General features: G+C 50.3%; 1 protein-coding gene across 1 annotated transcript; it reads left to right on the plus strand.

The window, feature by feature from the left end:
• The first annotated feature begins 10873 nt into the window (after positions 1–10873).
• On the plus strand, positions 10874–13644 carry KCNS2 (potassium voltage-gated channel modifier subfamily S member 2). Its single transcript, XM_031691191.2, has 2 exons — positions 10874–11164; positions 11807–13644. The coding sequence occupies exon 2, from the start codon at positions 11850–11852 to the stop codon at positions 13281–13283; it is 1434 nt and encodes a 477-aa protein (XP_031547051.1). The 5' UTR covers positions 10874–11164; positions 11807–11849; the 3' UTR covers positions 13284–13644.
• Positions 13645–17365: the final 3721 nt, after the last annotated feature.

The raw sequence follows: 17365 nt of genomic DNA on the forward strand, positions 1-17365 counted from the left end.
ATGATCCAGCAATCCTATTCCTGGGCATTCATCCAGAGAAAATGCTAAGTCAAAAGATACATGTTCATAGCAGCACTATCTACAGTAGCCAAGACATGGAAGCAACCTAAAGATCCATCGACAGATGACTAGATAAAGAAGTCGTGGTATATATACACAGTGGAATACTACTCAGTCATAAAAAATAAAATAATGCCATTTGCCCCAACATGGATGGACTTGGAGATCATTATACTAAGTGAACTAAGCCAGAAAGAGAAATAAAAATGTTAAGAAATATTGTATGATATCACATATGTAGAATCTTAAAAAAAAGGGACACAAATGAACTTATTTACAAAACAGGGACAGATTCACAGACATAGAAAACAAACTTATGGTTACCAGAGGGGAAAGTGGGTAGGGAGGGATGAATTGGGAGTTCAGGATTTGTAGATACTAACTACTATATATAAAATAGATAAACAACAAGCTCTTACTGTATAGCACAGGGAACTGTATTCAATCCTTGCAATGGTCTACAATGGAAAAGAATATGAAAAGGTATATATATGTACCTATATCTATATCTATATCTATATCTATATATATACCTTCCATATATATATATATGTATCACTATGCCGTTCACCAGAAATTACACAGCATTGTAAATTGACTATACTTCAATAAAAGGAAAAAGAAGGAAGGTGGGAAACAGATTCCAAGTGCTTCTTTTCCCTTAATAATTTACTCTCAGATTTAAGGAAACATAATTTCCAGTAGCATAACATAACATTTCATTATTATAATGAATTATGTACTAATAAAGTAGCAGCCATCTAGCCCCCATCAAAAGTTTAGCCAATTGGTTTTAGTACTTAGATAAGGCTTATTTTCAATCAGCCACATGCATTTTTATGTGCCTTTTAAATGTAATCCACATAAATTTGAGTGTCTTCATGGTCCTTTTAACTCTTTTGAAGTCAAAAGAAATAAACATTCAACTCTTAAATTCTTGAGGATTTAATGGAGATTTGGGGATGGATTTTCTGGACCAAGTGGCACAAGGATTTTGCATTATTCTAGCTGTTCTTTTATGGGAAGCCACCAATGTCTGCTCCACTCCCCTTGAATGCAACTCAATAAAATCCTTCATCTTGTTACAACTTTTCCAGAGCCAACAAACCGATTGCACGACTCTCTTTCAGAAGCACACAATCACAGTCAAAATGTAATATAGACTGTGGTCAGTGAGTCCACTCCCCACGCTCAACCTATTCCCTCATTCAACTGCGATTCTCCTCTCTTCTTCCTGGTGCAGTTTGCAGACATGGGAATTTAAGGTGATGGGCATGCTGCCCCTGCAGCCTGCCCCCACCCCTACTTACCACATCATTAACATCTGAGGCCATTTATCCAGCCTCTCCCACCAGAGTCTCTGCCCCTTGGCAGTCCCCACGTAGTTACAAGCTCAAATGTTACTTCTTGCCACAAATAAAACACACATCACTTACTCCAGTGTTCAGGGCAGCCTGGGGGTGACCCCGTCTCACTCATGCCAAGGCTTGAGAAATGCTTCCTATGGGAGCAACAGTATCCCTCTGGGAGCAAATCAGGGGTATTGTCTTCAACCTAAGTCCCCAGCTGGATCTGGAATATCTCTTAACCAGGACTAGGGAGATGCTCTCCCATCCATCTTGCTTCTCACGATGAGGCACACTGCTCCCCCACCACCTAAACCACTCTGGCTGCCCTCGTTTGAATTCCATTATTCCATCTTGCTCCCGGAAAATACCCCATTGCCTTTTATTTTGTTCCTCAGGCTTTATTAGCCATACCAACAGAGGGAATTCAGGAAGCTTCTCCAAGTTTAAGATCTCAAATTGCTCAGCCACTCTTTGCTAAAAGTTGCTGATCTTTCTCCCCCAAGGACTGATCCAAGTGCTTCTCATTATCCAAGCCTGCTTCTGTGGCTCCCTTGGGGATGCCTTGCTGCAGCAGCTCCTCCGATGGCAGCACAGGAAATCATTTGTGCTGGTGGTACGTTCCTAATTATGAACTCCATATATAATCCTAGCTCCCCCCGCCCCATTTTACCCTTTACTCCCATTAGGGCAGTGAGGTGGTCAGCCATTAAATCAGATGTCTGGTGGCTTGAGAGCTGCTTGAAATAATCTCTGCTGTTCAGTACTTCATCTAACACCTCTTCCCCGCCTCCAGGGCTTGCCATGCCAGAAACCTTCCAAGAACCACTAACCTCTTCTCTGGTTCCTTGCATGGAACTTCCTGCGAATGTCTTATGCTTCTAGTAGCAATCGGCTTGTATAAACAGTTCAAAGCAACTTGCTTGCAAACCTCATTGTAGTAGCCGAGCTCCAGGGGAGCTGGTCCAAGCTAGAGCAGGGCAACAACTTTGAACCAGTCCAGGTGTATTATCATTGGCTTCCTCACTTCTTGCTTAAAAGTCTCTTATTTCTTAAAACAGAGTTGGGTGTCTAGGAGGATTGGATTCAAGGCTAATGACCAATTTGCAATCTAGAGAGAGTTCTTATAGGCATCCTCCGTGTATCCAACTCACAAAACCCTGCGTTTGTCTAATTCTGAGTGGTAAAACCTGTTTTCCTCTAAAATTGTAACTGTCACGTTGGAGCAGTTTCCACCCTTTCTCTCAGGCTTTCCTGGGCTATAGTGCTTACACCTCATTCACCAACATTTGTTTATATTGTAATTCCAACACTTTGACAACTTCAGATAGTGTATCTGAGGCTCAAGTCTATCACTCCTCTTTTAATTTAAGAAACAGAACACTGTTTCTTAAGACAAAATCCCCCTCAGGCCCCTTAAATATAACCCACACAAAGTTGGGTCTACTCATAGCTCTTTCTACATGGAGTTACAGTCCAAAAGCTTTGAAAGGATGGAAAACTTCCATGATATAAACTGGCCAGCTCTTCACCAAATGTGATTCCTCTTCTTCCTGGCCACACAACTAGAGAATATTTCCCAACCGTCCTGGTCATTAGAAGTAGTCATGTGACTGGGTTCTGACCAATGGAATGCCAGTGGGTGTGACGTCTAACCACATCTAGGCTTAGGCTCCAAAAACATTGCACGTCTATCTCCACCCTCTTACCCCTTCTCCGGGCTGAATGTAGGTAAACTCTGCAACATTGTAAGGACGTGTTGAATCTGGGAAGGAGCCCAATTCCCTGAATCACCACTTGTTAGGAGAGCTGCCCACCAATTTACAACAACTATTTTAGACTTTATGTAAATAAGAAGTGAATTTCTATCATGTTTGAGCCATAAGACACTTATTTAGTATACTGGTTGGCATCACCTTAACTAATAGCACATCACACAGAAAAACTTCTTCAAATATCTTCTTACCTCCTTCCCAACCACTTAATCACCCTTCTAAAAGGACCTGCCCACACCCACAATTCTCTAAGAAATAAATCTACCTCCTGTTCTGACTACTTTTATTTCAAAGGGTTGCTTTTAAACTTACCGTGGAATTTTGGTAAATTTAAAAGCCTTCCTGCTGACACATAAGTTTTGCTTAAATAAGTTAAATATGTTCTCCAACAATCTTATTTAGACCTGGCAAAAGTAAACTTCATCCCATTCCAGACTAAACAGCACAAATGATTTTTGAAATTCCAAAATAATCTAACAGAAAATAATAATGTGCTGTTATTGTACAATGATTATCAGAAAAGCATTAGTTTTTTTTTTATTAATCAAGATAGGAGAGACTCTGTGTGTAGGAAATAACCAACTCCCCTCAAACCTCAGTGATATAACTCAGCCAAACTGTATCTCTCCAACACACAAAGTCTGCATCAGATCCAGGAGACCCACGGGCAGCTTTGCTCCATGGCGTGGCTCAAGGATCCAGGCTGCTCTGATCTGGCAGCCCATGATCTCACCACGCACTCCCCAGGAGGGGAAGAGAACACCGCAGCTTCTCACACTGGCAGAGAGGTTAAATGTTCTGGCCCACAAATGACACATCACCTCCAGACAGCACGTTGGCCAGAACAAGGCACGTGGTCCCTCCAAACTTGGAGAGGGTGGGGAAAACCATCCTTCCATATGTCCAGAGGGAGAGGAGAATTGGATATGTATTAGAAAGCTCAACCTTTGAAACTTTTGATTTTGGTTTCTTAATATTTATGCTATGAACTTCAGGTAAGTCCAAATTTTTCTCAAAACTAATCCAGTAATTAAAAATTTTTTTCACTAAGTCATTTGAATTTCCTGACTCCAGTTAGAATGAGTGTGGTGTAAGGAGACCAGTTTCCCTTAATAAAAACAAGAGCAAAGGAAACAAGAATCCCAAGGGGACTGCACCCTTTCTCAGGAGACGTGCTGACTAGGGCAGGCTGGGGAGGCCAGTCCGCGTGGGAGGTGGTCAGGGGAGGAGGCCTTTCCAGCATCGAGTTCCCCACCTCTCCTATTCCCAAATCACATAGCTTCCTACCGTGATAAAAATACCCAGCGCCTCCGTCATCTTAGCAAGATTTAATTAAAGCTGCACTAAATTAAGGAAATCTAGTCATTGTTTTCATTCCTAGATGCCTATGTTTAGTTGAATTGCACGTAAGCAAAGAAATGAAAAATTAGCTTAATTTTTTGGCTGCGGGAAGAGTGTGAATTGGTTTTCTGTCACTTGTGGGGAACATCTTGTGTCTTCCCTCAGCTGGGTTTCTCTGATGGGATTGCTTCTTCCCACCCTCCTGAAGGCCTCTAAGGACAAGCTGCTGAAGAAAACTCTAGAGCCCACAGACAGACCAGCTCAGGGTGAGCAGGGTCGGGGGGCACCTCCTGAGAACAGCTGTACCCCACCCCCCACCCCGGGCCTCTGAGCAACTGAAAACTGATGCCAAGTGGCTCGCTTACAGGCATTTGTCACCCCTAGAGCTAAGCTGAGCACTGGGGAGGTGTTCAGAAACCTACTCCTTGTCTTGAAAAAACGCAGCAGGGACAGTTCCAGAATCCCTGGGTGGGGAGGAATAGCTGCAGAGAAGCCATGAAGTGTGTAAGAACAGATCTCTGCAGCCAGTCTGTCTTGCTCTGAATCCCAGCTCTGTTACTGGTTAGCTCTGTAACCCTGACATGTTACTCAACCTTTCTGTGCCTGTTTATCCTCAGAAAATCGTAACACACACCCCAGAGGGTCATGGTGAGTATTTACCTAGTTCAGAGACGTGAAACCCTTAGAAGAGTGCCTGGCTTACAGTAAGTGACAATAAATGTTAGCTTCTGTTATTACAGAAAAGGGGTGCTACCTACCTCTGCGGATTCCCGCTTGGCTCCCTGCGGCAGCCTCCCAGACATTGCAATTTGAGAGCACCTCTCTGTTCTAATACTGGAGAGCTGTTGATTTCATTTTAAATCCAGGAAGCTGATCACCTTGAAGGACCAATATGCCAGCAATGTGTGGTTTGCAGGTAGGGAGAGGGTGGGACCCTACAAGCTATCCAGGGTTTGAGTTCAGCAGAAAAGATGTGGGAACAGCCTAGAGTGAAGAATCTTTCAGGAAACTCACAGCAGACTCAGGCCCTGGAGTAACCATGGAAACAGGAGCCCACAGAGGGATGGGTAAGTAGGTGGACGGATGAAGCCATCAATGGGCGACGGATGGGTAGTTGGGTGGGTGTCACTTTCATGGAAGAGTGAAGGCCTGTGGGCAGCAGCTGTGAGCACCGCTGAGCTGGGGGAAGGTTTGGGGATCTGGGAATGTGTCCTAGGATAGACAGTTGGCCATGGCCAGGGCTGAAAGGGAACCTTTCCCTGAGAGACATCCCCCATGTTCCCAAAGAGGCCTCAGCTCCTCAGGAGCAAGCCTTGTGCATGTCAGCTGTGGGGCATCTGGCCCCATTTTTAGTAAGGGACTCAGAGAGGTGCTTCAGAAACAAGCTTCTCTCCCTTGTCTACCTCCAGGGGCACCTAGGGATGGGGGCTACAGGGGAAGAGGAGGGTGGCCTCTGGGGATAAAGCCAAACAGCCTAGGCAAGGACTCACATATAATGAATTCAGTCTGCCATCCAAAAACAATGCAAAGGCAATACAGATGTTTCCTCTTGAGGAAACACTTAAGGCGGAATTGCATTCATAATGCAGCAAAACTCCTTAAAACCCTTTGTTCCCCAACTGTTCTGTCAATCTCCCCCAGCAGTCTTGTTCCTCCCTCCCCGAGACCCTCCTTCAGAAGGCTCAGCCCCACATCCCCAGCTCAGGCCTCCCCACTTGCTTCCCTCTTCTCTTCCAGTCTGCCTCTGCCCCCAGCAGCTTCTCTGTGCCCTTTCCATCATAAATCCACCTGGACAGTCCTGCTAGATCCCATGTTCCTGTACCCATTACCAGTGCCATCATAAAGGCTCAGAATGAATCCTGTTCCAAGGAGGGGAAGAAGCCAAGGTAAATGACTCTGAGAGGCACCGTCTTGGGGGAGACCTGTAGGAGTCAGGGACTGAGAAGAAGAGGTGAAAAAGGCACCCAGCCTTTATAACGCCCCTGCTCCAGGCAGGCACTGATCCTAGAGTCAGGGTGATGTGGTGGCAGGGTGTTACTGAGCTAAGTTATGGCCCCTCTCCTTGGTGCTGATCACTGGGCTGCGCTCGGGCACACAGCTCTGTGCCAGCGTCCCTAAAGACAAGTTGCTCAGGCTCTCAGCCTTGGCTCTAGGCTCCACTTTGCAATCACTTAGGGGGTGTTAAGAAAACACTGATTCCATATGCCCTACACCAGAAATTCTGATTTAATTGGTCTGAGTTGAGGCCCAAGGCACGCAGGGGCATCGGTTATTTTAAAATCTGCACAGGTGATTCCACTGTGCAGCCAGAGATGAGATCCATTAGGGTAATCAATTGCCTGGGAGAGCACCCTGGGGCCCATGGGGTCCAGGCCGCAACCCTAGGCACAGCAATCCTTCCCTCTCTGGGTGCCTCCTTGGTCCACCAGGAGGAAGAAGAGGTGGGGCCAAGACTCTGGCTGGCACAGACTAAAGTAAGACAGAAGTCAGAGGATCATTTATTCATCATTCAACCACAAATTCAATAACTCCTTAATGTAAGTGCTGTGAAAAAGTGCTAGAAACTGATTGAGGGATCCAGTTTAGATTGGGCAGTCGGGTCTCTCTGAGGGAGTGACATTTAAATCGAGACCTGAGTGACAAGAAGGCCCCTGCCCTGGGAAGCTGCCATGAGAAGCAGCGAGAACAGTAGGTGCAAAGGCCCTGTGGAAGGAGCCAAGGGGCATGGGGATGGAGCATATCCGATAGAGAGGAGACCAATGGGCTGGAGCCTGCAGGCAGAGAAGGGTGCATCACGGGAGATCTGTGGGAGGAAGTGCCTTTCATTCTCAGCTCCACAGGAAGCCCCTGGGAGGTTTTCTGGAGGGAATGGCATGACCTGGTTTGTGGTTTTAAGAGACCCTCTGGCTGTGATGGGGAGGGTGGCTGGCGGGCAGTAGGCTGAACACTGGTGAACAGTCTAGTCCAGTGGGGTGGGGCCCGCCTGTGCTCACCCCCGGGAGAGGATGAGCGCTCAGCTACTCCACAGGGGGAATGTAGGTCAGGCAGCCTCGCTGCCTCAGCCAGGCCGCCAGTGTAGCCCCCTCCGCTGTCAGAGAAAAAAGCTGACTGAGATGTGTGGGCTCAACTGAGCGATCAGTGCTGGCAGAGGAGGCAGAGATGATAGTCGCCCAGGTGCAGGGATCTTGGCCACTGCCTGGGGTCCTTTTGTCCCCTTCCCCCCACCCCTCCACCCCTTCAGGATCTCCGTGGCAGGCCAGCCCAGGGGCAGGCCTTGTCGTGTGCCTGGAGCAGGCAGCTGTATTTTAAGATCAGGGCTCAGGCCTCTAAATAAACCATAAACACAGCCAGCTTCCCGGGTACAGAAGGAGGGAGATGTCTCCATTATTTCTCTTCAGCGCAGTCACTGGGAAACAAACCAGTGGCTCTGCCTGTCACATACACTTAACCCTCTGCAAAGGCATCTGTCAGACCCCAGAGCTTCTGCCTTAGCCTTTCCAAGAAATAAGATATGCCCCAGACGCTGGCTTCTCCTTGTGGCTCCAAGTTCACTTCCTGTTCCAGGAAAGGCAGGTGCTGGGGGGGAGGGGGTTGTCCTTGACCCTAGGAAAGGCTAACAAAGAGCAGGTATGGATCCTGGGCTCCATCCCCCTCCCCTGAGGGGCTGGGGGCATGCTGGCACAGTCAGTCAGCTGTGGAAAGGGATCAGAGAGAGGGAGAGAGGGAGGAGGGGGAAGGGGGAGGGGAATGTAAGGGAGGGGAGCTGGTGAGAGCAAGAGGCAGAGCTGAGAGGGGCATGGAGCCACCCCTATGAGATGGTGAGAGCTCCAGGGACCTGGCAGAGCCCTGGTGTCTGTGGGGGAGCAGCTGTGGGTGTGGGAGAAACAAAGAGAAGCAGGAGGTGAGGCAGCAGCGGCAGGGGGGTGCTCTCTCTCTCCAAGGGTGAAATCTCCCACAACCACAAAGGAAGAAGGAATGAGCAAGAACAAAAACAGACAGGAACAGAAGGAGGCAGGCAGATAAATAAAGCAGGGGAGGGAGGAGAACCCCACAGTTATCAAACCCAAGTGCTCCTGGGGGTAAGGGACCCCCAAATGCAGCAGGAAAAGGTGATTTATGTATTAAGCTCAACCAGGAGAAGAGTCAGGAGTGAGGCCAAGGCATTGAGAGTGGCTGGGAATGGTGGCCACGTGGCAGAAGCCACATGATGTGGTGGCAAAGCAGAAGTGGGGCTGGGAGCTTCGTGGTGGCCAGAAGCCAGGCAGAGTACAGGGAGAGGATTGGGGCAAAGGGCAGAGAGAGCCCTGGGGCCCTCAAAGCCTGTCTCCAGGCACTACTGCTAAGGGCACCTGCAGCAGAGAGCTCTCACAGCCACCACCCCCGCCCCCCAAGGTGAGGGAGGGGGTTGAAAGAGTGACAACACAGTGATCATGCATGCACTCACTCACCCCCCACCCCAGCAAATACTGGTACACTCCCCGCAGCACCCCCAAGGGGATAAAAGAGACCCAGGGGCCTCTAGACTGCAACCCAGCCAGGTACGGGGAGAGCCACAGACTTCGGATGATAGACGCAGCAGACCTAGACAGGGGGCGAGGTGAGCTTATTCCAAACACAGACCTTGAAAGAAACAGATGGAGACAAAAACAGCAATACACGATTCTCTCTCCTCTCACTGTCTCCCTCTCTGTCTCTGTCTTTCTCATACAGACACACACACACAACTAAGAGCATCAGACAAAAGAGAAAGGAAGCTCATGTGGCCCTCAGCACCCTATTCTCCCTCCCACATGGCTTGCCTCCCTGAAATCCCCTGGGCTTGCAGAAGCCTGCAGGAACATGGGTGTGGAGCCCTCTCAGCAGGCAGCACACACACGCGCGCACGCACGCACACACACACATCCAGAGGCAGGTGGCTGGAACAGGGATGGGTCTCCTCTGCATGAAACCAGGCTTGGTTCCAGGAAGCCCCACATGAAGCCAGCTCAAGGGTCCGCCCCAGGTTCTCCAAGGAGCCCCAGAGCACTCAAGCTCTGCAGAGTACCTATCTAGCTGGGATGGCACTGCCAGGGCCGCATAAATAAAAGAGCCGCTGCTCACTGTGGTTGGGGTGGCTGCCCTGTGAATCCAGAGCCATAAGGTCTTTCCCAGGACTTCTGACCATGACCTGTAGTCCACAAGCTCCCAGCCAGGCTCACATCATGCTCCAGTCTTTGTGAATGAGGATCATGCAAAAGGGTTGAGAGACAAAGGGGAGGGGGCTCCCCAATGACTGTGGGCCCATTTCTTAGCTCCAGCCCAGCCAGCAATGCTTTAAGGAACAACCTTAGGAGACCAAGAGCTCAAATCTGGCCACGAGTCTCCCGGGGAACGGGGACACAAGTACTGAGCACATCTACACTGGACCCACACCCCACAGACCCCACTGTGTCTGCATCCTCACAGTTCTCATTCCATTACACACACAGACCCTGTCCCAGTCCCACTGAATACTACACTTCACACCAACATACCCTAGGTTCCCCGTTCTGACACACTGTACACTCCCCCACCCCTCAGAGGTCCTTTTTTGGTCAACGTTGCATAGACACTGAAGAGTCCTATTTTCTTCAGAACACACACACACACACACACAGGGTCACACACAGGGTCTCACACACACACACACACACACACACCTCCCTGCAATCCTCCAAAGCCAGCACACCACACCGGCCTATACACACAGAGTGCCCACGCGGAGCTCCCAAACAGAACTCCGTGACTCCCTCCCACGCGGGTGGGGCCTGCGCTCCCGCCCCAGCAAGCTAAGCTGAGCTCGACCTCGGGCTTCCCTGCCCCCTCTTCCTCCCTCCCAATTCCTTTTCCCAACGCCCCTCTTCCCAAAGCTTCAGGAAACTTTTCTGCAGGGCCCTAAAGAGGGAAACCTGGAGTTCCTCCTGTCCTGCCCTTCCCCCCAACTCAAGCCGCCTCTCATTCCCTAGCTGGGTTCCCACCCAAGATCCAACTGGGGAAAGGTCACCGTAGGCAGCCCCCTGCCTGCGTCCCGGAAGGAGAGAGGGTGGCAACAACAGCTGTCACCAGGGGATAGGTGAGGGGTTGGGAAAGGTGTTGGCCCTGTGTCGAGCCAGGGGCGCAAAGGAGTCGCTGTGACGCGCGGGTGGAGAGCAGAGACGCCAAGGTGGTTGGTGGCACCTCCGGAGTCCGGGGGGTGGCCGCGCCTGGAGCCGGGGCGCGCGGAGCTGTCCGTTCAGCACCACCGCGCCGCGCCCCAGCGCAGGGCCCGCGCCCAGGCGCACCGGCTCAGCTCCCGCTCCGGCTCCCGTGGGCGCCTGTGGCGCGCGCTGCTGTCTCTCTTCGGTGCTGAGGGGCAAGCTGATTGACAGAGGAGGGCTCTGCGAGCATCGGGGCCACGCGGCCACCTGTGAGCCTCCCGCAACTGCAGGCAGCCGTGGTATCTCCGGCCGGAGACAGGAGACGCTCGGCGGACCCCGCCCGCCCGCCGGGCGCAGACACAGGCGCACACACACTCGCAACCGCGCGCACACGCGCATCCAGCCGGCAGCGGCGGCCACAGAGATGCTCGCCGGCAGGTCGGGGAAGTTTCCCGCCGGCCTCGGCCGCGGGCCCCCGTGCTCGCAGGTAAGCGCTTCCAGAACGCGCAGGGAGAGCCCGGGTAGCTCCACGGGGTAAGGCGCGGCGCACGCGGCTCCGGGGCACGGCGCCAGGCAGGCGGGGAAGCCTGGGGCAGGGGGGCAGGGGGCTCCAGTCGTGGGGGTTTGACGCAGGGGATGCCAGGCCGGCCCCCTTCCCCTGCCCGGGTTTACTGACTAGAGCGGTGAATTTTCTCGCCCCCCTCCCGAAGCTACGCGCCCCCCATCTCGGCCCAGCCCTGCCCGTGCGCAACCCAGCTCTGGTCCCGCCTGTCTGCGGCGAGCGGGCGGGGGCGTCTCCTCGGCCAGCCCACGGGCAAGGTCAGCTCGCGGCTCCCTCGGCTCTCAGGGCTGCGGGGGCGCGATCCCCGCCAGCGTGAAGCGACCGGCAGAACCCCCGGGGTGGGGGTGGCAGCGCGGCCATGCTAATGGAAACATAATCCCCACCCTAAGCCTTTCTTTGGGAAGGGACCAAACCCCATAGAACCTTCCCCGTCATCCCAGTGTCCTTCAGCACTCAAGAGACCTGCTAGAGAGGACTGGGAGCGCCAAAGACGGGTGGGGAGAAAGAAAGGGAAGCCTGAGCCCTGAGCACCCCGCGCTCACCCGACACGGTTCCCTTGGCTTCCAGGTGTAGCGCCCCCGCGCGGCGCGGGCGGCTGGGCGTCTCCAGCATGACTGGCCAGAGCCTGTGGGACGTGTCGGAGGCCAACGTCGAGGATGGAGAGATCCGCATCAACGTAGGCGGCTTCAAGAGGCGGCTGCGCTCGCACACGCTGCTGCGCTTCCCGGAGACGCGCCTGGGCCGCCTGCTGCTCTGCCACTCGCGTGAGGCCATTCTGGAGCTCTGCGATGACTACGACGATGTCCAGCGTGAGTTCTACTTTGACCGCAACCCGGAGCTCTTCCCCTACGTGCTGCATTTCTACCATACCGGCAAGCTTCACGTCATGGCGGAGCTGTGCGTCTTCTCCTTCAGCCAGGAAATCGAGTACTGGGGCATCAACGAGTTCTTCATCGACTCCTGCTGCAGCTACAGCTACCACGGCCGCAAAGTGGAGCCCGAGCAGGAGAAGTGGGATGAGCAAAGCGACCAGGAAAGCACCACGTCCTCCTTCGATGAGATCCTGGCCTTCTACAACGACGCCTCCAAGTTCGACGGGCAGCCCCTGGGCAACTTCCGCAGGCAGTTGTGGCTGGCGCTGGACAACCCTGGCTACTCGGTCCTGAGCAGGGTCTTCAGCGTCCTGTCCATTCTGGTAGTGTTAGGGTCCATCATCACCATGTGCCTCAACAGCCTGCCGGACTTCCAAATCCCGGACAGCCAGGGAAACCCTGGTGAGGACCCCAGGTTCGAAATCGTGGAACACTTTGGCATCGCCTGGTTCACGTTTGAGCTGGTGGCCAGGTTTGCTGTGGCCCCTGACTTCCTCAAGTTTTTCAAGAATGCCCTAAACCTTATCGACCTCATGTCCATTGTCCCTTTCTACATCACCCTGGTGGTGAACCTGGTTGTGGAGAGCACACCTACCTTGGCCAATTTGGGCAGGGTGGCCCAGGTTCTGAGGCTGATGCGGATTTTCCGCATCTTAAAGTTGGCCAGACACTCCACTGGCCTCCGCTCCCTGGGGGCCACCCTGAAATACAGCTACAAAGAAGTAGGGCTGCTCCTGCTCTACCTCTCTGTGGGGATCTCCATCTTCTCTGTCGTGGCCTACACCATTGAAAAGGAGGAGAACGAGGGTCTGGCCACCATCCCTGCCTGCTGGTGGTGGGCCACTGTCAGTATGACCACTGTAGGGTACGGGGATGTGGTCCCAGGGACCACGGCAGGGAAGCTGACTGCCTCTGCCTGCATCCTGGCTGGTATCCTAGTGGTGGTGCTGCCCATCACCTTGATCTTCAATAAGTTCTCCCACTTTTATCGGCGCCAAAAGCAGCTTGAGAGTGCCATGCGCAGCTGTGACTTTGGGGATGGAATGAAGGAGGTCCCTTCCGTCAATTTAAGGGATTACTATGCCCATAAAGTTAAATCCCTCATGGCGAGCCTGACAAACATGAGCAGGAGCTCACCAAGTGAACTAAGTTTAAATGATTCCCTACATTAGCCAGGAGGACTTGGCCTCAAACCCACATTGCTGAGCTGTCTCTTGTGCCTCGGGCGCAGTCCAGGCACCTTAGGGTTATGGCGTAAGGAGTATGCCCAGCCCCAAAGGGGAGAGATGCATGGGATATGCACCCCAGGTTACTTTCACAGTATTTAGGATCATTTTTAGAGGGTGGTGTGTCTGACACCATGCCTTTGCACCTTTCAATGGAATGACACTCACTGGTCTTTGCATTGTGGGCATAAAATGTTCACTTTTCTGCCAGATGAGTACCACCCAGAATGCTAACTTTTCTGTTCTTTGTGTACTCTACTCTCGTGCTTGTGGCCGGTACTGTCTCTGAGTTGTTTGTGCTCCTGTTTCTGAGGCTGTCGTGTGAGTTCCTTACAAAAAGCCCCCACAAGTCTGTCCAGTGGAAACACATCTCTGAGGTCAGCAAGAATGTGATGAGGTTTTGCTCACAGTCATGTGAAAAAAAAATCCCCATTCTCTATCCATGGCTTTCATTCTGTTTTACTACCAAGACAGAGTATGTGAAGGTAAGCACACATGACTGATACAAGTCTGTGAGTTGTTTTTATAAGCGACCTGTAGCTCTGTGACTTGCACGGATACCCTGCTCACTTTTAGAATGATGTACACTGATGTTCATCTCTTAAATGTTGCTCTTTCTAGAGAATGTTACCCTGTTAAACATGTAGTGAAGATTGACATTTTTTCCCAAGAACAAATGCATTAGGGACAGGGGCTTCAGCTAAAAATAGGCCAGATCACAGGATGCTTTCAAGTTAGACTTCCATCTTTCCTAGGGTGGTTGTGGAGACATTTCTTTCTGGCTGAGGTTCCTGGTCTAGGTCCTTTGACCAAACTTTGCTGTGTCTTAGATATTAGCATGTTTTTGAAATATTTCTTTTTAAAAAGATGTTTAGAAATAAGATCGTATTGTCTTTCTCAACTGAAAAGAGGTTTACTGTTGTATTGTCTTTCTGAGGCAAATATGGTCGGGTTGCTAGCAAGGGCAGTAGCTTAGAAAATTTCCTTGCCTGCTCTGAAAGCTTATAAAATGCGAGCCCTTTGATTTCCAAGCAGAATTTACTTAGGTAATTTTGCTTCTAGGATACAGTATGTTACACACAATGCTCTAATTGCCCCAGAGTTCCTGGTGTGACATGGAAACCTGGTGGTGTGGAAGTGTGTACTCGAATATAGATATATGGCTTATCCAGGATGGAAATACTGTAGTTCTTATTTCCATTTCAAGTCCTTTTGTTAGAAGAGGGTCAGGGGAGGCCAGAAGAAAGGAAAGAGTTATACAGCAAAATGGCATCGTTACTTAATAAAGTGTCGTAAATAATTGTAAACTTCTTGAAAAGCTTAATGCGATTTAAACTTTGCAACTTGTGTTGAAGGTTGAGAACTCTTTCCTTCTCCAAAATGCCCTCCTTCCTCTTCTTCAGTTAACCAGCACAAAGCATTTTGAAGGGTTAACCTGGGTCCCTTTGTAAGATAGTCCTTTGTTATATTCTAGGTAATCAGATGGTTTTGCAGTTGGCTTCTGTTATCATTCAGTCTTTGCAAAGACTGCAGAATCCAGGGGTCTAAACATGGGGTTAGGCAGGCTTTTTATTCATGGCTTGGACCTTACCTAAGAAAGTCTGTTGTGTCTTAGCTGGTTGAAGGTAGTGCGTAATTCATGGGGGGTGGGTGAGGATCTTGTCAGAGGCTTTGTGGATTTGTAGTTGCCATGGCTACTACAGAGGGGGCCATTTGTTGGACAAATGCACTAATCACTTATGCCTTTGGGTCCCCAGTTCAAATCCTTCCATCAGACTGGAGCCTCAGAAGGGGGCAGGGAGGCAGCCACCTCCTAGTGCCTGATAGTCTATCATCTACATCTGTTTCTCAGAAGCATCAGGAAAGGTAAGATGACTTAGAGGCCACCAGCCACATCAGAAGAGCAGGGTTATTTCTCAGAATTTGCACATGCAGCACTCGGCTCTGGCTGATGTTTGCAGCTCTGGAAGGCAGAGAGGTTATGAAGTAATCTCCAGCTGCCTTGCGGCAGGTGATGGTATAAACTAGTGAGGACTGTTCAGTTTGCCAAGGCTGACTGGATTGGGTCACTGAGCATGGTATCCATGGTCACTGACCATAAAGCCTGTGAAAAGTGGAAACAAGGAAGGAGGCTGAATAACTCAGTCACTGCCATGAGTGTTCTTTTTAAACAGGCAGGTTTTACCACCAAAGCAGAGATATCCTTCGTGGTTACTCTTTGCAGATGTGAAAGCTGGGAAACTTGACTTTCCATTTTGGTGATGACTTGCATTTATCTGGTGCCTTCACTGGGGGAATCCCAAAGTGCTTTAGAGACTGCCTTTTCATATCTCTTGTACATAAAGACACTTGTATAAAATATTATTTTGCCCATCCTGGAACTTCAGTCACTTCTGAGCATGAGAATGTCCTAATAGCACCATGTACTCCAAGCAGTGGTTTCAGATAAGAGGGAGAGAGCACCCAGCTGGCTTGAACCCTGGAGTTATTCCCACAAAAGATGGAGACACAACTGTGATCCGGGGAGAAAGAACATTCCTCTCTCTTATGTAGCAGTTTCTTCTGGGCCCTGAAACTAATCTGGGGCGGGGAAGGTCAGATGAATTTTCTGCTCTGTTTCTGAAGTTAAGAAAACAATTATGAGGTGACATCTTTGACCACCAGGCTGTCAGACTGACCCCATAAACTTCCTTTCAGGGGACAGAGTAAAAGCTTCAGATCACCTATTCTCAGCTGAGGGCTTGAAAGAAGCCTCAGTCCCTTCATTTTGAAGGTTGTTCTTTTCAATGCCATTGGGACAAATATATGGGTCAGGCTTTTCTTGAACTACATGTGATGAGCATTTTGAAAGTGCTGGCTGGGCAGTGACACTGTGTCTTTACTGCATAGATGCATATTGGTTATAGGTTTGTGTTTTCTGCCAAACACCCGCATTTCCTGCGTTTGCTACCGAGAAGGGGCATGTTGTAATGCCGAGCTGATTTGTAGCTCCTAAGGTAGTAATTGGTATTTAATACTTGGATTTGTTATTTCTACTTATCTTAGCATTCAAATAATTCAACTACTTGCTAATTCTTGCTTCCTTTCAAAGAACATGATCTATTCTGCACTTTGGGATAGCAGTGATCTGTACAGGCTGTGTGTTATCTACTCGAAGGCTTAACTGGTATTTCTTGTATGTTTTAACAGCATGACTTGTTACCGAGTTGTAATTTTAAAAATTGAGAACGCTGTATTTGCGCTGTCAGTTTCAACACTCATTAACACGCTACTGTGCGGGCAAGGACGCAGCCCCGCTGAACCGTTATGTCTAATGGCTACACTTGAGTCTCCTGGCCTCAGCTGGGCAAGGAGGAGAAACACCGACATGCTCAGGACTCCAGCCTTAAACAGCATGAGGATTAAATAGAAAACAAAACAACAAAAAAAGATTTATGCTCCCTGAAGTCACTTCAATTTCTTGTGGAGCGGCAAATACAACAAGGGCGTTCGACACTGGAACCGGATTTCCCGGGAAAGGCTGGGCTTTTTGAGCATTTGCTGGGAAAGAAGACCTGTTAGTTACTCTTCATAGGCATGGAGAGGTGGGGCCCCTTTTTTGCCAGGTTCTAGAGCCACCAGCCTGCTCTATAGAAGAGATGGTCATGAATTCTTGGAGCCCTCGTGAAACAGACACCCCAGGCAGGAGCACCCACGCTGTTCAGCATCCCTGATGGGTCTGCCGGTGCCAACCCCTCCCTGCCTGGCCGCCAGTCTCCCTGCTTCTCCAGTGCCTCCCTGCCAGTGAGTTGGGTCCTGGGTAACCCGAGTGTTCTGGCTAATTTGGTGTGAATACTGCTGGGAGAACTGGCCCTCAGAACCTACTTAACCCAGTAGTGACCTAGACTATGAGCCATTCCGAAGGCCCCGGTGAATCTGTAGGAAGGTCCCTGGGCTAACGGGGCTCTCTGCTCCTGGTCTTGCCTTCAACTCTGTAGTCTTGGGAGTGTTAACTGGTCTCTCTGAGCCTCACATTCCCCTGCTGCAAG

The sequence above is a fragment of the Vicugna pacos genome, chromosome 25 (assembly GCF_048564905.1).
Source record: "Vicugna pacos chromosome 25, VicPac4, whole genome shotgun sequence".
NCBI lineage: Eukaryota > Metazoa > Chordata > Mammalia > Artiodactyla > Camelidae > Vicugna > Vicugna pacos.